The sequence below is a fragment of the Bos javanicus genome, chromosome 11 (genome assembly GCF_032452875.1).
Source record: "Bos javanicus breed banteng chromosome 11, ARS-OSU_banteng_1.0, whole genome shotgun sequence".
Classification (NCBI taxonomy): Eukaryota; Metazoa; Chordata; class Mammalia; order Artiodactyla; family Bovidae; genus Bos; species Bos javanicus.
The window spans coordinates 46,645,965-46,668,158 of NC_083878.1; the positions used below are offsets into that span (position 1 = coordinate 46,645,965).

The following is a 22,194-nucleotide window of genomic DNA, read 5'->3' on the forward strand; positions in this document are numbered from 1 at the left end:
TTGTTATTATGCACTGACCCTTACCTTTCATTTAGATCCATTACACGGAGCGTATGGAAGGATTAAAACTTCATGAAATGTCATACAATCACACATTATTTTATCAGTTATGTACTGAAGAAAGAGCAATAATAGATGGCCCAAGCTAGATTTTTTCAAGGGAAATAATCAGACACATAAGCAAAGATGTTGATACAAAGATGTTTGTCACTGAAAGATTTTCAATAACACATTATGATAACAATGGCTAAGAATAATTGATTGCTGTAATTAAATGATGTTGCATAGAAATACTCTGCAGCTTTTCAACATTCTGATATCATTATGTCAGTCAGTGAAGTTGCTCAGTCGTGTCTGACTCTCTGCAATCCCATGGATTGTAGCCTACCAGGCTCCTCCATCCATGGAATTTTCCAGGCGAGAGTACTGAAGTGGGTTGCCTTTTCCTTCTCCAGGGGATCTTCCCGATCCAGGGATCAAACCCACGTCTCCTGCATTGCAGGCAGACACTTTACCATCTGAGCTACCAGGGAAGTATATCATTGTACTTGATATGAAAAGAGATTCTGCTATTTTGCTTCCGTGACTAAAGCGAGTTGAAAGTAGGGTAGGCGGCTCAGACGGTAAAGAATCCGTCTGCAATGCGGGAGACCTGGATTATTTCCCTGGGTTGCACAGATCCCCTGGAGGAAGGCATGGCAACCCACTCCAGAATTGTTGCCTGGAGAATCCCCATGGACAGAGGAGCCTGGCAAGCTACAGTCCATGGGGTCGCAAAGAGTCGAACAGGACAGAGAGACTAAACAGAGCATATCTGGGATGCAGTACGTGTAAAGTGATGGTTACAGGTATGTATGTGCAGAGGAAAAATTGTTCTTGGTTTGCTGATGATACACAAGCTGGAGACAAGAATTCTTTTTTTTTTTTTTTTGTCAATCTGGATTTTCAGGTTTTTCTACAATGAATAATCTTAACAGTACCTAAGCAGGTGGTGAGCTCCACCTCCAGCATTTTCCATAGTCTTGGCAAAGGCATACAGGAAAGAAGGAAGAAGGGAAGGAAAGGAGGGAGGAAACGAAAGAGGGAGAGAAGGAAGGAGGGCAGGGAGAAAGGAGGAAAGGGGGTTGTTCTAGCTCACTGCATGTTTCCCTTGGGTCTGGCAGGGCCAGATGTCTAGGAGCTCAGTGATCACAAAGGGCTGGAAAGCCCCTGGAAGTTCTTCAGAATTGCTCGAAGAAGAAGACTGTTTCTAAAACTTTCCTTCTCTGAGTGAGACAATGAGTGGCAGGTGTTTCTGGAAGCTTAAGGTGGTATGAAATCACTCTGGAAATCCTGCTCCTCCCGAGACTGAGGCAGTTTCAGGGGCCCCTCCCTAGGGATCATTAAAAGGGCTGAGGCAACCTTGGAGGAGCAGGCAGACAGCACGGGCTCCGTCAGGAGAAAGGAGAATTCCAAGGTGTCCTCTGGGGAACTGAGCCTCGCCTCTCCTGACCCCAGACCTAGAATTCCCCTGCTCCTTGGGGGTTCTTCCCATGCCAGGGCAGAGGGTTGAGGGGGGAGGTGGGGAGGGCTCAGGGGGCCCAGGTCCCCTGCAGCTCAGCCTCCATTTCCACCTGAGATTTTCTGTTATCTCAAAATAGGAGAGTCTACACACCGGGAAGCTCAAGATGGTCCTGAGCGGGGCGCTGTGCTTCCGGTGAGTATCTGAGCCCCTGACTGATTCGTGTCCAGTGGGAAGGGGCGCAGTTCCAGGTAGACCTGTTGTCCAGTCTTTCCACTGAGGGGATGCTCAGGATTGCCTACAGTGGGGGTGGCTGGAAAGGTGTGAACAGGCACCTACCTCCTTGCCTTTAGACCATCTCTTCCAGCCTCTCCAGACTGGGGCAGGCTTCCCTCTTGGGGGTTACCTGATGAGAAAAGAGCTGTGGCCTCGTCCATCATAATGAGAAAGGCAGTTAGGAGCTTGGATCCCTACTGTTACCTACCATCCCCGCCCTCCAATGTGGTGAAGTGAAGTCAATTCAGGCATTACTTCCTTACTGCCCTTTGGGACAAAATAGCATTAGCAAAACTCTTCTGTCAGTCTGTCTGTCCACTGGCCTATGCTGAGTCAGGCGCTCCACTCTGGACTTGGAACAGTGAATGAAAAGACTCCTGCTCTCACTGAGCTCAGGGTCTAGTATAGCTTGCCCCCCAAGAGAAGCCAGTCTTATGAGTGGCTTTATATAGTGGTGCTCTTCAGTCAAGGAAATGTGGAAAATAGGTTTTCTAGGTCCCCTTTCGAAGAGGACTGTAGCACAACTCAGCATATTAGTTACTTTGAAGTAGAGATTTCTTTGTGTTTAGCCAACATTTAGCCAATTTGTATATAGCGTACATTTTTTTCCCCATATGACATCTGGAAGAACCCCCTTCAGAATACATCTTTCACCTCACAGGATGTCAGAAAATCAACTGAGATTGTAAATGTGAATTAAATTTGAAAAACAAAATGAAAGAATTTTAAATGTAAAGAAATCCTTCACATAGAAGGGACTATATAGGCAAGTGAAATATTAATAAATGCACCAAGCAGAAGAAGTAAAGGTAGAAGTTGATAAAGGCACATTTTAACCTTGAAAAGGCCTGAACAGCATCTATCCCATCTTCTTAGTTTAGCAATGAGGAGACTCATGCCCAGAGAGACTGAATCATTTGTCTATTGTGACGATGGTGGCAGAGCCAGGGTGAGAACCCAGGACTCTGACCCACAGTTTAGTTTCCTTTCCAACGTGGCACATCAAAGAGTCTGGTTAGTGTAGAAAAGATTGCAGAGGGTGAAGGAGAAAGTCCAGACTCAGATAGGAGGCTGTGGTGTCCTGGTGATAGGTATGTGCCCCCAGGGGTGGGAGAGGAGGCTGTGCCATTACTTCCGGATCAGTGGGAAGAGAGGGCGATAGTGCCTGAGATTGGGGGAATCTCGAGAGACCAGGTGAGCTGGAGCAACCCGTCCCCTAACTGAGTGTCATCCTGTCCTGATATTTCAGAATGAAGGATGCAGCATTGAAGGTGCTTTACCTGCATGATAATCAGCTTCTAGCCGGAGGCCTACAAGCGGGGAAGGTCATTAAAGGTTGGTGGCCAAAACCTGACCCTACTTCCCTAGGTCTCTCTATATGTTCAGAGGGAGGGGTTCTGAAGAGGACTTAAAAACACTAGCACAAACCTACAGACCTGACACAGTAGATAGGGCATCAAAAAACCAGGCTCTGAGCAAGGACAAATGAACTACCACACTTTCCAGAATGGCGCCATGCACCAGAAGCCTCTATGTAGAGGTGGGATTCTTTTCCAAGATGGCTGTTTAGTCATTTCCTCGGTAGGTAGAGCTGCGTCCAACATCCCTTTTCCTGGTAGCCCTTGCTGAGGACAGCACTAACGCAGGCTGTCTAAATCTTTACTTCCATGTGAGAGGGGGTTTCTGCCTCTTTACTCTGGGTCCCCTTGGCTCTCTGAGGGTCCTTGGTCACTCAGAGTGGTGGGACTTAGAGGGGCAGGTGGCACCATCTGCCTTTGTGCTCACAGCATGACTGGGCCTGCTCACTAAGCAGCACACACCTGGAACACTCTTACCAGGTGTTAGGGCCAAGTAGAGCTCTCTATGAGGTTGTGTGTGTGTGTGTGTGTGTGAGAGAGAGAGAGAGAGAGAGAGAGAGAGAGAGAGATGGAGGAATTATACAGAGAGGAACGAGACCTTTTTCTGATCTCAGGACTCTCACAGGAGGGTAGAAAGATGTCCAAATAACTCTAATTGGGAGTTTTATCAAGACAGGTTACAGAAAAGTCTGGAGGGTCAAGGGGCGTTGAAAGAGGTGATCAAATTTCTCTTGGGGTTTGGAGACTTGAAGTTTTTTTCTGGACAATGGAGTGGATGTGGGGGTGGAAGATAGTATCATCTTCAAGATCCTATGTGTCTTGACGTTCACTGGACCACCTTAGGAGACCACCCTTCCCTACATGACAGCTGCTATGAAGCTCCCCTTCTGCCCAACCGTGGGGGAGGGTGTCCGATACAGCCCACAGTTGGGGAGAGAGAGGAAGGGCAGTCAAGGTTCCCGCATCCCCTTCTTCCTCTAGGTGAGGAGATCAGCGTTGTCCCCAATCGGTCTCTGGATGCCAAGCTTTCTCCAGTCATCCTGGGCGTCCATGGTGGGAGCCAGTGCCTGTCGTGTGGGACAGGGCAGGAACCAACCCTGAAACTAGAGGTGGGTCCTGTCCGGGCACTCTCACCACTCTCTGGCTTCACTAAGTCAAAGATGCTGCTGCTGCTGCTGTGGCTGGGGCACCTCTCCCTCGCAGGATTCTGTTGATCATGGCTCTGCCTCCTTATGTTCCATTTGCTCCTGTCCCTCACCTGTCGTGCCCTCTGTCCGCAGCCAGTGAACATCATGGAGCTCTACCACAGTGCCGAGAAGTCTAAAAAATTCACCTTCTACCGGCGGGACACAGGGCTCACCTCCAGCTTTGAGTCGGCTGCCTACCCAGGCTGGTTTCTTTGTACAGTGCCTGAAGCTGACCAGCCTCTGCAGATCACCCAACTCCCGAAGGACACCAGTTGGGACGACCCCATCATCGACTTCTACTTCCAGCAATGTGACTAGGGCAACATGTCTCCAGGGCTCCCTGCAGGCCAGCTCTGGCAGGGGCTGGAGGTGTAGGAGGACACCCGTGGTGTCACTCTGCCTCTGCTCTCATGGCCCCCACTTTTGAGAGCTGGGCATACTGTCAGTCTTCCTGCCCTTGTTTCCCAGTTTGGGTAAATCCTTCTGAGATTTGGGGCCTTGTACAGTTTCTTCTCCTGCTGATTGGCACTACTGGTGTGAATCCTTGAAAAAGCCCCATGAAATAAACCTCTAATGAGTCAGGGTCAGGGGAGTGGTGGGAACCCTCCATGCTTTGTGATAAAGTACCTGGTAGCTGTTAGCCCCACAGGGCAGCACATCTCTGGTTGAGCCTATCAGGGCCACCAGCCGGCCACACGAGGTCCCCACTGTGCAGAAGAGGGAGAGTGTTCATAGAGTTGAGGACACAGACCCTGCCCTCTTCTCTTTAATTCAGCCACCATCATATGCTGCCTCTTCCCTCTCTACCTTCATGTTTCAGCCATGGATGGGAGAGGGTGGTGGTGTCTGAGGAAGTGGCTCCAACTCAGAAGACGGAAGATGGGCATGTCACACCTTTTGAAATCCAAGGCACGATTAAAACCCAAGATACTGATGTCTCTTCACATGGAAAGATGCTCATGACATATTGAGCGAGAAGAATGAGTTACAAAGTAGCATATCTTGTAATTGCAATTTAATGAAAAAAAAAACCTATTTATGTATATTTCGGCATAGAAACAAAAGTCTGAAAGAGTTGACTTCCATTTTAGCAATGTCAGGATAATGCTATTACAGGTGATTTTTCTTTCCTTCTTTTTATTTATCTGTATTTTCTAATTGTTCTGCAATGAAGCTGGAGTGATTGATGATCCCCAGTCGCTTGGTATTCATGCCCCACCCCTGTGCTCCCTCCCACACTGGACCACAGTTGTTTCCATGACCAATAGAACACAATGGAAGTGATGTTATGCAGCTTGTGAGATTAAGTTATAAAAGACACTGTGGCTTCTATCTTGGTCTGCTTCTTCGTTCACATGCTCTGGGGGAAGCCACCCACTATGTGTGAGCAGCCCTATAAGGAGGCCCAGTGGTGGAAAATAAAGGCTCCTGATAACGGCCACACAAGTGACCTTGACAGTAGCTCAGCCTCCAGCCCAGCTAGGCCTTCAAGTGATGCACCTCTGAGTGACTGTAACCTAGTGAGAGGCTGAAGCAGAGTCACCCAGCTAAGCTCAGCCCAGTCCTTAGGAACTCTGAGAACATAAGTGTTCCTGCTTTAGGTTGTTGAGGTTTCGGGTCAAGTCACTTGTTACCCAGCAATACATGACTAGTATGGAGGGGAAGAGAAATAAATCATTTACTTTACTATGATTGCAGTTTTCTCCAGTGCTTTTACTGTCCTGCTCAAAATGAACACCATCCCTTTATTTCCCCAAATATGAAACTTAAAAAGCTGACCAGGGACGTCCCTCATGGTCCAGTGGTTAAGAATCTGCTTTGCAATGCAGGGGACATGGGTTCGATCCCTGGTTGGAGAACTAAGATCCCACATGATGCAGAGAAACTAAGCCCCTGTGCCACAACTACCAGAGCCCAAGTGACACAACTAGAGAGTCTGTGTACTGCAATGGAAGATTCCACGTGACATAAAATCCCGAGTGTGGCAACTAAGACCCGACACAGCCGAGTAAAATAAATATATTGTTTTAAAAGCTGACCAGACTCAATTGGTTGAATATTCTGTTTCCACAAGATTTAGATCTTTCTCAACTACCTTTGCACCTTCAGACATATGGCCCAGAGGCTGTGACTCCAGGGTCTCTGCCTAAACCGTGGGGAATCATAGCAGAAGCCAGAGGAGGGGTCCAAATGGTAGTTCCATGTGTCCCCTCTGCACCTTGCCAGTCAGACCAGCCTGGCAGGTTCAGCTGCCACTGAAGGATCAGCAAGGGAGAGGCCAGGCCGGAGGGTCTGGCTCCAGGGACCTCAGCAGCTCCAGCCCAGAAGCAGCATAAGGCCGCAGGCAGCAGACAGCAAGGCCACAGGCCCCTCAGGGCTGCTGAGAACAGACTTGGTTCACGCTGTCTGCCCACACACCCAGAAAAGGTCTCATATCGTCACCTCCTCCCAGGAGCCCTTGCTGAGTTGAGAGCCGTGGTCATCAGCTCTGACAGTGCTTTGTGCTCACCTGTATGCTAACTCCCCCTCCTTGTAATAAGTTGACCTGGGATCTGAGGCCCCTGAGATCACCTCAAGGTAAAGTCTGTCCCGGCTTGTTTCCAAGCACCTTGTGTAATGTTTGGCAAATTATTGGAATCCAGAGAGTGTCAAATGTGGAGACTATTCCTCCACCCAGAATATTCTTTCACCCTCTTCTGCCTGTCAAAATGGACCCACCCTGCAGGGAACAGCTGAAATTCTTCCTCATTCTTCAAGCTTTTTCCAGCTTCAAATGTGATTGCTGTATCACTTGTAGGCTGATAGAATTCAAAAGGGCTTTAGCAGGGATGAGCTGACAGGAGTAGTTGAAAGAGGAGGAATTATATAAAGGGCTAAAGCCCTTTCAATTCTAGGAATTTATCTTTCTACTCAAGGAGGTTCTCCCCTCTATTGTCTTCAGTATTCCCTGGGCTCAGAGATTAGAGAGTCTGGTCTTTTCAAGTGTTTATGACTTAGCTCCCCAGTCAGACTGTAAAGCTACTTAATAACAGGGACCATGTCTTATATGTATCTGTTACAGGTCTTGTTAATGCTCAGTGAGCACTCATTGGTTGCCTGGTATAATACTCCGTGCTTTGACCTTTTCCATTGAGGGGACAAGAGTTTGGGAGAAGGGGTGAAGAATGACTATTGGCCTTAGGAAACAGAAATCTGTTTCCACCTCTGCCCATATTTTTTCATTGCTCACTCTGCAGACATCTGGGTATAGGACTGACCTCTCCCTTGTCCTCATCAAGCCCTTTATGAAACTTTGCAAATGACCCATGAAGGAGAATTACAATAAAGCAGTTTGTCCCCAGAGAATACCGTGCCTAAGTATCTCTGCCCCTTGTAAGTGGGTGGATAGATGGGTAGATATTCTGATTGGTGGATGGATGGGTAGATGGATGGATGGATGGTGGATGGGAAGATGTACTGATGGATGGGTGAATAGGTAGATGAACTGATGGATTGATGGATAGATGGATGGATGGACAGATGAGTGGCTAGATGGACTGAATTAAGCAGTATCAATCAGAGGCCCAGGTGTTCTTCACCCCTGCCCTGCTTACACTGTGTCATATACCCTTGTAGTCTAGGGCACAGGGCACCTGCTCAATCCCAGGATAAATCTAAGGTCAATGTCTTCTGACTGCAGTAGATTTCTTTAGACATTCATCTCATCAAGCTGGTACCAATTAATAGAGCCTGTTGAAAAACAAAGATGTCCCTTTCATCTTCCCCAACAGGGGCTATTCACAATATCATCAACTCCCATTCTCACATTGCCTTGATGGCCACAGCCTGGCTACGGACAAAAATTTGTCTTTAGGCCCTTCAGACACACTCGCTCTTGCCTCTTCTGCCTCCCTAAGTCTAGATGGAGCCCCACGGGAACCAAAGGGAAGGTGATATGAAGATGTCTGGCCCCAGCATCATTTATCTGGCTGCCAAAACCACCAATCAACGACGGTAGCTTTGAGTAGGGTCCCAGCACTTGGCTTCTGCGAAGGCTTTATGGGCGACTCTCTCCCCTTTAACAAACATTCATTAATGTTCCCACCTTCTTATTAGCTAGACTGTGCCAAAGACCTTGTAAAATCCCAATGCCTTTCTTCCCCATCCTGGAGCCAATTATAAACATTGCTATAGGCTGACCCATCCTGATCAGGCAATATAAACTCAGTGTAGACAGCCTGGAGAAATCAGTTGGAGGTTCCAGGCACCCAGGATCTGCAGGTCAGTGGTGGAAGGCAGTGTTCTCTCTTTTTCTCTTTTCTTATCCCTCTATCAATAACTCTGATTGGCAACCTCCCTTTAATTCCTCCTGGCAAGCTCTCTAGTTAGCAAGGTATCCCCTACATAGATATCATAGGATGCTAAATAAGTCTAGGGACACATAAAAGAATTTGAGAAGAAGGTATAGCTAAGTCATGTCAAGGTTTTTAAATGTTTAGGGTGACAGATTTTAAATAAATTTTAAAATACTTTTAGATTTATTTGGCTGCATTGGATTTTTTGTTGCAGCACGCAGGATCTTTTGTTGTGGCACATGGACTCTGTAGTTGTGGCTCAAGTGATTAGTTGCTCTGCACCTTGTGGGATCTTGGTTCCCTGATTGGGATCAAACCCATGTCCCCTGCATTTCAAGGCAGATTGTTAATCACTGAACCACCAGGAAAGTCCTCAAGGAGCACGGATTTTAGAAAGTAATTTCAGAAGAAATCATTTAGGCCAGTGGTACCCAGCAATGTTTGATGAAGCCTGATTTTCTTTAGGGATGCCCCAGTGCCTTTGGAGGGGGGAGGCAGTGTAATTAATATATTTTTTTTAATTTTTAAAAATTAAAAAAATTAAATTTTATTGTTGATTTACAGGCTTGCCTGGTGGCTTAGCAGGTAAAGAATCTACCTGCAATGCAGGAGACATGGGTTTGATCCCTGGGTCATGAAGATCCCCTGGAGGAGGGCATGGCAACCTACTCTGGTATTCTTGCCTGGGAAATTCCGTGGACAGAGGAACCTGGCAGGCTACAGTCCACAGGGTCGCAAAGAGTCAGACACGACTAAAGTGACTGAGTATGTGTGCATGAATGCATAGTTGGTTTACACTGTGTTAGTTTTTGCTAAGGAGCAAAATGAATCAGTTATATATGTTTGCACGCATGAATGCATGCTGAGTGGCTTCAGTTGTGTCCGACTCTGTGACCCTATGGAGAGCAGCCCACCAGGCTCCTGTGTCCACAGGATTCTCTAGGCAAGAATAGTGGAGTGGGTTGCCATTTCCTTCTCCCACATTTCCCGAAGGAGGGGAAATTTCCCAGCCACCCGAGACCAGGCCCTGGCCTCGCCAGCCAGTCAGCACCTTGTACAAATGACTGAGACCTGTTTCATAAGACATTTCTTTCAACTCAGGAGGCACCAAAGAATTGGGGTCAGCAGCTTGGCATGCTGAGAGAAACATCAGGTTCCCCCTATCTCTGAGAGGTAGCCAGGGAGGTAAGGGCCAAGGCAGAGTCCATTCTTTACTGGCATCTACACAGACACGTCCTTGTTATTTAGAACAATCAAAGTTTCCAGTGTAAAAACCTGTGGGCTTATTGCATCTACCCCCTGATGGTTTATCTTTTTCTTTCCATCAGACCTGCCATGAGGGCATGGTTTGTTAATTAATTTGTTTATTTCCAGGGATCTCAGACTCACAGATCCTTCTAGGCATACAGAGAGACTATTAACACAGTGAAAGTGAAAGTTGTTCAGTCTTGTCCGACTTTTTGCGACTCCATGGACTGTAACCCACCAGGCTCCTCTGTCCATGGGATTCTCCAGGCAGGAATACTGGAGTGGGTAGCCATTCCCTTAGTTGTTTAGTTGCTCAGTCATGTCCATCTCCTTGAGACTCCAATAGACTTAGCCCACCAGCCTTCTCTGTGCGTAGAATTTCCCAGGCAAGAATACTGGAGTGGGTTGCCATTTCCTTCTCCAGATATACAAATATATCAACTCATTTTTCAGATTCTTTTCCCATTTAGGTCATTACAGAATATTGTGCAGAGTTCCCTGTGCTATACAATAGGGTCTTATTAGTTATCTATTTTATATAGAGTAGAGTGTTTGGTTACCAAGGGGAAAGGTGTAGTGAGGGATAAATTGGGAAGTTGAGATTGACATACACCCAGTACCTACTTCAGTGGTCAATGCTTACTGGGTTCCCATATCTCCATTTCTCTATGATTCTGCTAAGCAGGTACCTTTTATCCATTTAATTTTCCTTAGGTTCCCATGAAAACTTTTCTTTGAAACTTAAAATAGTTTTGAAAACTACTGATCTTGCCCGGCCTCTCATTCTAATGATAAGAAATTGGAGGCCTAGGGACAAAAAGGGACTTTCCAAGGTGGCAAAACAAACTTGTAGTAGAGTTAATTCTAGAACCAACCTTCCATTTGAATCTGCAGTGTGTGTCCTACTTGTAAGCATGGATGTATCTCAGCTGGGGCAGGTGGAGAGAGCTACAAGCTTTGTTTTGTGGCCTAAAGAGCCTGTTCAATTTAATAAGGGAAATAAATGTCTACATATAAAACAATAAATAACGCAATGAAACTTAGTGGGAGTTCAGAGTAGGATTGCAATGGTAAAGAAAATAGTCTTTAAACATTGAGTCATAGAATCACTGATAGTTTGATCTGGAAAGAATTTTAATAACCACATACTCTAATTCCATGATTTATAGATGCTGAAACTAAAGATTGGAGGTTAAGTGACATGACTTTGTAAGTCTGACCTGATAATTAACTTGGCAGAGCTAGATACTCAACTATAGATAATACTAATGGTATTATAATTATGGTATATTATTATCTATCTTGAATTCACAAGATAACATCCTAAGCACTTTTCTTTCATATCCCATGGAGCTACAATCCATCCATTTCCACAGGTGCAATGATCATCTTTCTCTGATGCCTCCCAAGCCCAGATTGATCATCCTCTATAATTATCCATCTATAATTATCCATCTATAATTATCTATATCCATGTCCAGTGACCTTAATGCCAAAAGATCTGAATGGACAGCAATTAGATGGGATGACTTTGGAGGTAGGGAAATCAAAGATAACTTTGAAAATACCTATGAGGAAAATAAGAAAGAAGTCTCATTACCTGGGAGGTGGTTTAGTGTCCACGGAGAAGTGAGATACACCTAGAAAAGTGTATCATACAGTGGGAAACCACTGTAGACTGGAGTGGGGTGGGGGTGTGATGAGAGCAGATACAAGTCCAGAAACCTCAGATAGGTTGGGCTGTACTGAAGTTGGAGAAACCAGGAATATAGGCACAATTCTAATGGCTATGAAGAAAACAAAGGTTATATTTTAAATATATAATTTATTGGAACTTGTTGATAAATCTGTCATAGAGTCAAAAAGGTAGGAGAAATTGTCAACAGTTCTCAGGTTTTGGTCTCACTGTCTAGGGGAATATTATGGCAGCAAGAGAAATGATCCTGGGAGGGATGAACGGACTTGGAGGAGGAGAAGATGAATTTGACCTTGGATGCATTTGGTTGAGAATGATGGCAGGATATCCAGAGGGTGGTATCCTGGAGGCTGCTGGAGATAAAGGATGATCAATCTGGGCTTGGGAGGCATCAGAGAAAGATAATCATTGCACCTGTGGAAATGGATGGATTGTAGCTCCATGGAACATGAAAGGAAAGTGCTTAGGATGTTAGCTCATGAATTCAAGGTTTAGGGATGACCCCCACAAAAAAGGAAGAATCCATAATGGACCTGAGAAGCAGAGAATGGAGAGGTGTGAATCAATATCAAGGGATCCAAGGGAGGCAGTTGCCAAAGATCTGACAAATCAAAAAAATCATTGGATTTGACTCTACAGAAGTTAATATTGGTCTTGAAGAGAACAGATTCGATGGAGACAATGTGTAGGAGGATGAAGGAGAGGGTGGGATCAATGTGAGTGTGATGTGCAAAAGAGCTTAAGGAAGCCCAGGGATATTTTTTGGTGATATTGGGTCCAGGACAGGTGAATTGATGAGAACTGAGATAGCCAAAGGTGGTGTCCAGAGAGGGCTATAGCCTAATGTCCAATGAAAGGTCACTTGGAGACAATTGGGAAGGGAAAGCTTTGGGGAGTATGTGGTACTTTGGGAAGAACTATGGCAGATGCTCCACACCAGGAACCCAGGCTCTCTGATGAACTGGAAGCCGGCTTCTCATTCCTACTCACTTCTCTACATCATAATCTATACCAAGACCCCAGGCAGGGATTCCTGATTTGGGGGTCTTTAGGAGAGAAACAGGTTTGAGGCCAGACCAGGAAAAGAGGCTTCTAGAGTCCCAGAGATCCTGCTGGACTGGACCATTCTTGACTTTCTGTTGGCTCTGAGTTGACATTGACCAAGACGGGGAGTCATCAGCCTGTCTGGCCTGACGCTTGGCACTCTACTTGATCTGCCCCAGCCAGCCCTTGGCACAGCACCAGGCTGCCCATATTTCTGCTGCTCCAACCAAAGTTTCTCCAGTAGTTTGGCTGAGAGTGAGTATCAAGGCCATGCTGCTGTCAGCCTATAAGGGCTGGGGGATCATCTGTCCTTTGACACTTAAAGTGTCATCCAGCATTAATACCATTTGGTTGCATGTTTGAAATGCAGAGTTTTAGGTCACCCCAGACCTAGGGAATCAGAATCTATATTTTAACAAAAGCTGCAGATGATTTATATGTTCAAGATTGAGAAGAACTGAACTCGTGTACCATTTCCCCAGCCCAGTTGATCACTAAGTCACTTGAGGAAACTTTAGTCCAGGAAACAGTACTTCTCAGGAGTCCTCCAAGTGATTCAATGCACAGGCACATTCTGGAAAACTAATGACTTGGATTAAACACTTCATTTTTTAAAAAACTGAAACTTAGCATATACTTCCCCCATTCCAGTATTCTTGCCTTGAGAATTCCATGGACAGAGGAGACTGACAGGCTACAGTCCATGGGGTTGCAAAGAGTCGGACATTACTGAGCGACTTTCATTCATTCACAAAGGAAATTCATATTCATATAAAGAAAAACATTGAAATGCTAAAATAAATAAATAAAAATCACCCATAATCATGTCAGCAATAGATAAGTGCTGTAAAATATTGATCATCTTTGTTTCTATGTATGTGGGTAGATTTAAATGAAAACATAATGCACATAGTATTTATAACCTGCACTTTTCACTTGGTATTTTGAACATTCATATATCATAAAATGTTTTTCTACAACATTGTCTTTCATGTACACATACTTTCTTATTTACCATAATTTTTGTTGCTGTTGAGTTGCTAAATTGTGTCCGACTCTTTTTGACCCCATGGACTGTAGCCTGCCAGTCTCCTCTGTCCATGGGATTTCCCAAGCAAGAATACTGGAATGGGTTGCCATTTCCTTCACCAGGGGATTTTACCAACCCCGGGATTGAACCCATGTCTCCTGTATAGATTCTTTATCACTGAGCCTCCACTTTCTTATTTACCATTTTTACCAGTCACCTATTATGGGAAAATAGATTATTTCCAATTTCTTCCTATTATAAAATATGATGCCATGAACATCTTTATTATTAAATACTTGGGCAATTCATTATTTTTCCCTTAGAATATGGAAAACAGATGAAATTACAAAGTACACAGAATGCTTTAAGACCTTGATTCACATCACCAACATCTATCCAGAATTTGTACTCCTGTTGGTGTTCCATGATCCTTTGTCCTTACCAATGCTCAAACTCTCACTGCAAAGCTGAGAGAGAGGAAATGACCTGTTCAAGGTGATCAAGTGGTAGGTCCTGTACTAAAAGGCACCTTGACTACAGCCATCCTTCTAACATCCAGGCCAGGAGCTCAGGGAGGTTGAGATGGTTGGAAGTCCTGCCATCTGCAGAACTTCCATCTTGTAGATTCCCAAAATGTTGCTCAGGATCACCCTCTCCCTCTCTGAGCCCTGCTTCTTCATTTCTACCTTTTGCCCATTTTCTCTACATTTCTCCTTTCTCTCCTCTTCTCTTCTCTTTCCCTTCTTCCTTGGTGAGAGAATTAGATTTATTCTTTAGCCTCAGCCCTAGCCATCCTTGTATTTACTTTTCTGGACTCTTCTCCAACTCCTCCCAGCCTCATGCCATGATTGGTTCTGGGTTTCTTTCTGTGCTGGATTTTAGAATGGCCTTTCTGAACATGATCATTCCAGGGAAAAACTCTAGGGATAGATGATCCAACTGGCAGGAGCGGAGCTGTGTGAAGCTCTGTGGTCTGGGATCTGTATAGAGGTCACTGGCTTCAGTTTTTGGACCATTTCTTCCCCAGAACACAAGTCTGTGTCTCATGTGTGTGCTGTTTTCCATCTGGAATAGAGCAGGGGAATTTGGATAACCTCTGGTAGGTCACAGTCTCAACAAAGCATCCCCCAGAACAATACTCTCTACCTGCAGGGAGATCCTGCCCATCCCTGGTGCAGGCTGCAGGTTCTTCCTAGAAGTGCTGCCCAGAGGAAGTCAGGATGGTGTCTCTAAGGCCAGGCTGGGGAGTGGAACAGGGTCTAAGCCAGGTTCTTCCTCAAACTGTGATGCTGGAGCCCACCCACCCCCATCTAAGCCCTGGGGAATGTCTCTTGGCTGAACTCTTTGGGGGTACCTTCCATCCTGTTTCCCAGAGCTGGCCCCAGGGCACGGTCATGGCTCATACCCCTGCCAGCTCAGCTAGATGTGATCCTGCATGGCCTTAAAGGAAGGCGATTCAGAGGGCCTAGAACTGGCTGGACTGGGGGCACCTTGGTGAATTCTCAGAGGCCAGCGATAGACAAGTTCCTGGTGAGAACTTTTTGCCTTGTTATGGGGTGATTTGGGGCCCTTGGGGTATCTGTTCTCCAGCTCCACCACCTTCCCTTTTCTTTTCTTAAAATTTCAGCCATTCTTTTTTAAAATTTTTAATTGAATTATAGTTAATTTACAATACTGTGTTAGGTTCAGGTGCCCAGAAAGTGATTCAGTTATACATAGATAGATGGATAGATAGATAGATGGGTTTCCCCTGGTGGCACAGTGGTAAAGAATCTGCCTGCTAAGCAGGAGACATGGATTTAATCCCTGAGTCAGGAAGATCCCCTGGAGGAGGAAATGGCAACCCACTTCAGTATTCTTGCCTGGGAAATCCCATGGACAGAGGGGCCTGGTGGACTACAGTTCATGGAGTCTCAAAGAGTCAGACAAGACTTAGTGAATAAACAGCAACAACAGCAGCAGTATATATGTACAATTCTCTATGCTATACAGGAGGTCCTTATTAGTTATCTATTTGTATATCAGTTCAGTTCAGTCAATCAGTCGTGTCTGACTCTTTGTGACCCCATGAATCGCAGCACACCAGGCCTCCCTGTCCATCACCAACTCCCGGAGTTCACTCAGACTCACGTCCATCGAGTCAGTGATGCCATCCAGCCATCTCATCCTCTGTCGTCCCCTTCTCCTCCTGCCCCCAATCCCTCCCAGCATCAGAGTCTTTTCCAATGAGTCAACTCTTCGCATGAGGTGGCCAAAGAACTGGAGTTTCAGCTTCAGCATCATTCCTTCCAAAGAAATCCCAGGGCTGATCTCCTTCAGAATGCACTGGTTGGATCTCCTTGCAGTCCAAGGGACTCTCAAGAGTCTTCTCCAACACCACAGTTCAAAAGCATCAGTTCTTCGGTGCTCAGCCTTCTTCACAGTCCAACTCTCACATCCATACATGACCACAGGAAAAACCATAGGCTTGACTAGACGAACCTTTGTTGGCAAAGTAATGTCTCTGCTATTTGTATAGTTGTGTGTATATTTTAATCCCCAACTCCTTATTTATGCCTCTCATTTCCCCTTTGGTAACCATAAGCTTGTTTTCTATGTTTGTGAATTTCTTTCTGTTTTGTAAATAAGTTCATTTGTGTTATTTTTAAGATTCCACAGATAAACAATATTTTATGATATTTGTCTTTCTCTGTCTGGCTTACTTCACTTAGTATGATAATCTCTAGGTCCATCCACGTTGCTGTAAATGTCATTATTTCATTCTTTTTTATGACAGGCTATGATTCCATTGTGTATATGTACATCTTTTTTATCCATTCACACTCTGACAGCCCTTTTTTCCCCCCTCAGTGAGGACCCGTAAGCCTGCTTGCAAGAATGTGCTCCCTTCCCATGGCAAAATACTACATGTAAGTCTTCCTGGAGTCTACCTTTCCTAATCAGGGGTCTTGGAATGAGAGAGAAAGAAGAAAAGAAGGCTGAGTCAGAAGGATGAAGTTCCCTCTCACCCAGAAAGCTCAAATGCCCCATAATTAAGGCACTTACCATAATCACAGAAGCTTTCTTCCCTGAGTTTCTGCAAGAAGCCAGCCATTCTACTGCCTTGCCTTCATCCTGAGAAATCTACAAGGGAGTGTTACTAAATCCATTTTATAGATTTGAAAACTGAGGCTCAAAAAAGTTATTAAGTACCTGATGTCACACAGGACTAGGACTCAGACTCACATTCTCTGTACTGCTTCAGCCTCCTCTCTCTAAAAGCTCAGAGATAATTTTGAATCTCAATGATAGCATTTCATATATTAACCTCTGTGGTTTTTACTCCCATTCTGGGCTTCTAACTCTTACTTTTTTCTCATTTGATATTTGAGTCTTTACTTTTCAGTTACCACTTTATTATCCGTGTTTTTTGTTGTAAACTATCATGAGCCCTTCAAGGAATGAGTTTGGGCATAATAAAAATAGAATAGGGTTAACACCTGGGACGCATTCCCTCAGCTTCTCCATGACGACTTTTTGTGACTGAGTCCCTCCCCATGGACTGTAGCCCGCCAGGCTCCTCTGTCCATGGAATTCTCCAGGCAGGAATACTCGGAGTGGGTAGCCATTCCCTTCTTCAGGGGATCTTCTTGACCCAGGGATTGAACCAGGTATCTTGCATTGGTAGATAGGTCCTTTACCACTAACGCCACCTGGGAACATTGTCTTCTCTGTGGCCCCATCCTCTCCTAGACGTGGGGGAATGGTCAGGGCCTCTAGGAAGTTACAGCATGGCTGAGAAGGCAAGACACATGTGCATGGAGCCTGAAAATGACAAAACAGGATGTCAGCTCTCTGGGGTCTCTAGCCTGGGTTCTGTCCCTGAACAGAATGTGGATGGCAGTTCCTGGTAGTTGAGGTTGGAGGGAGAAGGCCAGCTGCCAAAACAGGTTCTTTTCAGGTCTTCATTTTTACTATACAAGGGAACCTGCTTTAAACACATACAGTCATGAACTCAGGGTATTATAATTAGCTGTTACTGAGAAAGAAGAATCCCCTAGAAGTGGTGGTGTTGGCCCAGAGGTTCTGCCCTTGAAGGTAAGGAGCATCCCCAGGCCTGAGAGCAACTGATAGCCATCTCTGAAACCAGCCAGCAATGGGTTAACCTTGTGGGCATGGCTTTGATCTGCACAGACTCACCATGGTTCCTTTTCAGCCTCCCTGCACATGTTTACACTCCCACACTGATCATTAGAACCACTGCCAACCCCACTGCCAGTCATCAGGGCCCTGCTCTGACTCTCTGCTGACTATCTGTATTTGGTACACCCAAAGCGGCCTACTCCAGCCCCCCGCCCCACCCCTTACATACTTGCATGCTGGAGGGCTGGAGGGTCAGGAAAACTCTGTACACCTCAGTGAGAAGACCCTGGCTCCCATCACTGCCCTGAGGGCCTGACAGGGGCCAAGTTTGGTAAAGACAGAGATGCAGTCTCTGAAAAATGCCCAGCCCCAGGAGAACTTTCCTATAGCCTATGGCTAACCTGGTCTCGACCTACTTTTGGATGGAGTAGCGTCCCTACTTCTCACCTGCAGGATGTTGGAGCAGTCTAAATGCAGGTTGGGAAAGAATTTCCAGACAGAGAGCATTCCAGAAGGGAGTGAGTTTATTAAGAACAAAGAGCAGAGATAAGGAGGACACTGCAAGTGCAATGGGCTGACCTCCTGACAGACCAGGGAAAGATAGTTTTTGTGAGTTAATAGCTGATTCTTATAGCCTCAGGACAAAGATAATCCCTGCTGGAAGGATGGCATTGGGTGATTGGTTGGGGTGTTATGGGGTGTTTACTGGAGCAGGTGTCTTTGCTTAATTGGGAGTCAGGAAGCTTGTTAGCGATGATCAGAGGGGCTTTGGGGAATGGTTACAAAAGGGCTCAGTCAACTTTGCAGGTGATCTTGGTTCTAGGTTCCGCTTCTGTGACCGTGGTGCAAGGCCTTGCACCTGTGGCCTAGGGCAGGACTCAACACACAAATGCCAATGAGCAGGTCATTCAGAGCCTGTAGTGGAAGGGCTGTGGGGTCCGGGGTGTCTGAAAGGGGTGGACAATCAACATCGATTCCTGTTCCAGAATTAAGGATGCAGAGCAGAAGGCTCTGTACATGAGAGATGGCCAGTTCCTGGTGGGAGATCCCAATGCAGACAACTGTCATGCAGGTGAGCATCTGGGGCCTTCACCTCCTGGGACTCACACAAATTCCATCTGCCCCAGGCTCTCCTTCCCCTTCTGTCTCCAGTGACAGTGAGAATTGAGGCAGGGAGAGCTCTACCAGTAAGGGATCAGGGCCCTGATAGGAGTCCCAGCCTGCATGCAGGGGCTAGGTCAGCTGTGCCCTGGCCCAGTTCCTTCCTACCCAAGCTTCCTACCCAAGCTTCCTACCTGAGCTCTTAAGCTCGCTTAAGAGCTTGCAATCTGGGTTCCCCTCAACACCTGGCTCTCTTCTCTTATTCCCTTCCAGAGACCATCTGCATACTCCCCAACAGAGGCCTGGAACGCACCAAGTTCCCCATCTTCTTGGGAGTCCAGGGAGGTAGCCGTTGCCTGGCATGTGTGGAGACAGGGGAGGGGCCTTCCCTGCAGCTGGAGGTGAGCAATCACACCCTGTGCTGGGGGCCCCTACAGACCTCCAGGGTGGTCTGGCATCTCTCTGCCCGTCTGTGGTCCAGCAAGGTCCACACGTCCCTCTTGTTTGGATTTCTACCATCTCCCTCTGCACCCAGTGCCCAGATCCTTCCCTCTAGAACCTGCAGAGGGAATTTCCCTAGCAAAAGACTCACCTTTTGGTTCCCTCTTTGGCCAAGCCCCAGAAGCCTTGAGGGCTGACAGTCAGCTGTCCCATCCAGCCTCCTCTGCCTTGCCCCCACAGGATGTGAACATCGAGGACCTGTACAAGGGCGGAGAAGAGGCCACCCGCTTCACCTTCTTCCAGAGAAGCTCAGGCCCTGCTTTCAGGCTCGAGGCTGCTGCCTGGCCTGGCTGGTTCCTCTCTGGCTCCTCTGAACCCCAGCAGCCCCTGAGACTTACCAAGGAGAGTGAGCCCTCAGCCCGCACTGAATTCTACTTTGAACAGAGTCGGTAGGGAGGCAGGAAGCTGGGTTCTGGCCTGGTGCTCCCAAACCAAGCTCATCCTACTGAGGGTTGACCAGAATAATGGCCCCCTCAAAGAACTCCACATAATGATCTCCAGAACCTGTGGATATGTTACCTTACCTGGCAAAAAAGGGACTTTGCAAATGTGATTAAGTGAAAGCTAATCCGTCCTGGGTTATCCCAGTGGACCCTTCATGATTAATCATCAGGGTCCTCATATGAGGGAGGCAGGAGGGTGAGAGTCAGAAAGAGAATGGAAGATGCAACGCTGCTAACTTTGAAGACAGAGGAAGGGGCTGTGAGCCAATGAATGCAGGTGGTTCCTAGAAGCTGGGAAAGGGCAGGGGATACATTCTCCCCTACAGCTTCTGGAAGAAACACAGCCCTGCCTACTTGATTTTAGTCCAGTGAAGCCCATTTCAGACTTCTGACCTCCAGAATTGTAAAATAATAAATGTGTCTTGTTCTAAGCCATTACGTTTGTGGTAATTTGTTACAGCAGCTGTAGGCAACTAACACAGGGCCTTCATAGGCCTCTATGTACAGCATTTAATGCAAAGGGATGGGGTGATTTGGTGAGTCCTTCTTGGAAGCCTGATCATGGTTTCTTCTCTGGTTCCTCAGCTCTGGAGCTTCTAGAAATAACCAAGAAGCTCCAGGCAGAATCCAACTCCCCTCCTCTGTCTATGGATAATGCCTTGGGCTGTTTACATTCTCAGTTTTGTTAATAGTTCAGGTAATAATTTTTCTATCAGACACTTCACAATGAATCAGTCTCCTAACTGATGGACCAATACCGTTGATTGTCTGCTAGTTTTGATGTGTGAGGACCAAAGGGAACAGTTATGAGGAGGCAGTGGGTTTGGACTGGATGTACTGAGTTTAAGGTTACCGTGGAACTGATGAGTTGAGTTGACTGGTTATAGTTCAGAAACAGAGATGGATCTCACCTGACAGTTTGTAGTTAGAACTGTTACACATCCTTGGAGCCCTCTCCATTACATAGAGGACCCATGGTTAGGCTCAAGTTAGAGCAGGGAGCCTGTCGTATCAAGGCTCAGAGGAGTGGGCCGCTGGTACTCTTCTCGTTTCATACAACCACTCAGCATCTGGCCAACCTGTATCGTGAGCCAGAACATTTAAGAAGAGTGTGTTTCAGAGACTTCCCTGGTGGTGCAGTGGATAAGAATCTGCCTGCCAATGCAGGGGACACAGGTTCTATCCCTGCTCCAGGAAGATTCTACATGCTGCAGAGCAACTAAGCCCATATGCCACAACTCCTGAGCCCATGCTCTGAAGCCCACAAGCCACGACCTCTGAGCTTGTGTGCAGCAACTACTGAAGCCCGTGGGCCTTAGAGCCCGCATGCCACAATTACCGAGACCTGTGCACCTAGCTTGTGCTCCACAACGAGAGAAGCCACCAGAATGAGAAGCATGTGAACCGTAATGAAGTGCACTGCTCAGAGCAACTAGAGAAAGCCAGCGCAAAGCAACAAAGACCTGTCTTCACCCTCACAATGATCCTGCAAGGCAAGTATTCTTACCCGCATTTGACAGGTAAAGAGACTGGACTAACAGAAGTGACATACTTAACTTGCTGAAGGTCACATAGGCTGTACATGTACACCTGGTCTGTTTGACCCCAACCTTGTTCCACAAATTTTTATCCACTCTTATTCTAGGAGCAAAAAAACTAAGTTTCCTTGGAGCTGATAATTGAATGGGAAAAACACTAAACAAGCAAATACACAAATAAGAAAACAGACAAGGGCAATTTGCATGAGAGAGGGTGAGGGCAGTAGATATTCAATGGTAACATTAGAGAAGGCAGTCAGGGGAGGTGACTCTGACTTCTTGGAAGAGGTGACATTTGAGCTGATGCTGAAGGATACGAGGCAGTGGGAGCAGGAAGGGATGCAGGAGAGAAATAGCAAACACACAGCCCTGAGACAGAAGGGCCTCAGTGTGTCCAAATAGTAGTGGAAGGCTGGGGGGCTGCATCCTGGAGAGGGTTAGGAGATGGACAAGACCAGCAGAGGACTGGATCATGGCGGGGATCTTGAAGGCAAATAAGTGTTTTCACTTATTTTTAAGTGCCAAAGGATGCTATGGTAAGATTTTAAGCAGAAGAAAGACATGCCAGGCTTTGTGGCCCTAATAAATTTAGATTCTTTCCCTGCATGTTCCTCATAACTTGTCACCTGGCTATCATATCATAACTATGTATTTTTTTAATTAATTAGTTCTTTTACAGTTTGGATGTAGTGGGTCTTCCCTGCTGCACGAGGGCTCTCTCTAGTTGTGGTAAGTGGGGGCTACTCTTTGTTGTGGTGCGCAGGCTTCTCACCGCAGTGGCTTCTTTTGTTGCAGAACACGGGCTGTATGTGCAC

General features: G+C 46.4%; 2 protein-coding genes across 2 annotated transcripts; both read left to right on the plus strand.

The window, feature by feature from the left end:
* Positions 1-1,394: 1,394 nt before the first annotated feature.
* Positions 1,395-5,109, plus strand: IL36RN (interleukin 36 receptor antagonist). Its single transcript, XM_061432579.1, has 5 exons — positions 1,395-1,456; positions 1,641-1,696; positions 3,027-3,112; positions 4,117-4,244; positions 4,416-5,109. Exons 2-5 carry the CDS (start codon positions 1,668-1,670, stop codon positions 4,638-4,640), a joined length of 468 nt encoding a protein of 155 aa, XP_061288563.1. The 5' UTR covers positions 1,395-1,456; positions 1,641-1,667; the 3' UTR covers positions 4,641-5,109.
* A 3,114-nt stretch (positions 5,110-8,223) lies between these two features.
* On the plus strand, positions 8,224-19,791 carry IL1F10 (interleukin 1 family member 10). The gene is made up of 5 exons (XM_061431377.1): positions 8,224-8,315; positions 15,048-15,204; positions 18,751-18,868; positions 19,171-19,298; positions 19,579-19,791. Exons 1-5 carry the CDS (start codon positions 8,224-8,226, stop codon positions 19,789-19,791), a joined length of 708 nt encoding a protein of 235 aa, XP_061287361.1.
* The last annotated feature ends 2,403 nt before the right edge of the window (positions 19,792-22,194 follow it).

Excerpts from the sequence above, each read along its gene's own strand:
- IL36RN (XM_061432579.1), top strand. The coding sequence starts at position 1,668 with ATGGTCCTGAGCGGGGCGCTGTGCTTCCG. Across the intron at positions 1,697-3,026 it reads AGCGGGGCGCTGTGCTTCCG|AATGAAGGATGCAGCATTGA; the intron begins GTGAGTATCTGA and ends CTGATATTTCAG. Across the intron at positions 3,113-4,116 it reads AGCGGGGAAGGTCATTAAAG|GTGAGGAGATCAGCGTTGTC; the intron begins GTTGGTGGCCAA and ends TTCTTCCTCTAG.
- IL1F10 (XM_061431377.1), top strand. The coding sequence starts at position 8,224 with ATGGAGCCCCACGGGAACCAAAGGGAAGGTGATATGAAGATGTCTGGC. Across the intron at positions 8,316-15,047 it reads AAAACCACCAATCAACGACG|AGCTGGCCCCAGGGCACGGT; the intron begins GTAGCTTTGAGT and ends CCTGTTTCCCAG. Across the intron at positions 18,869-19,170 it reads TGCAGACAACTGTCATGCAG|AGACCATCTGCATACTCCCC; the intron begins GTGAGCATCTGG and ends ATTCCCTTCCAG.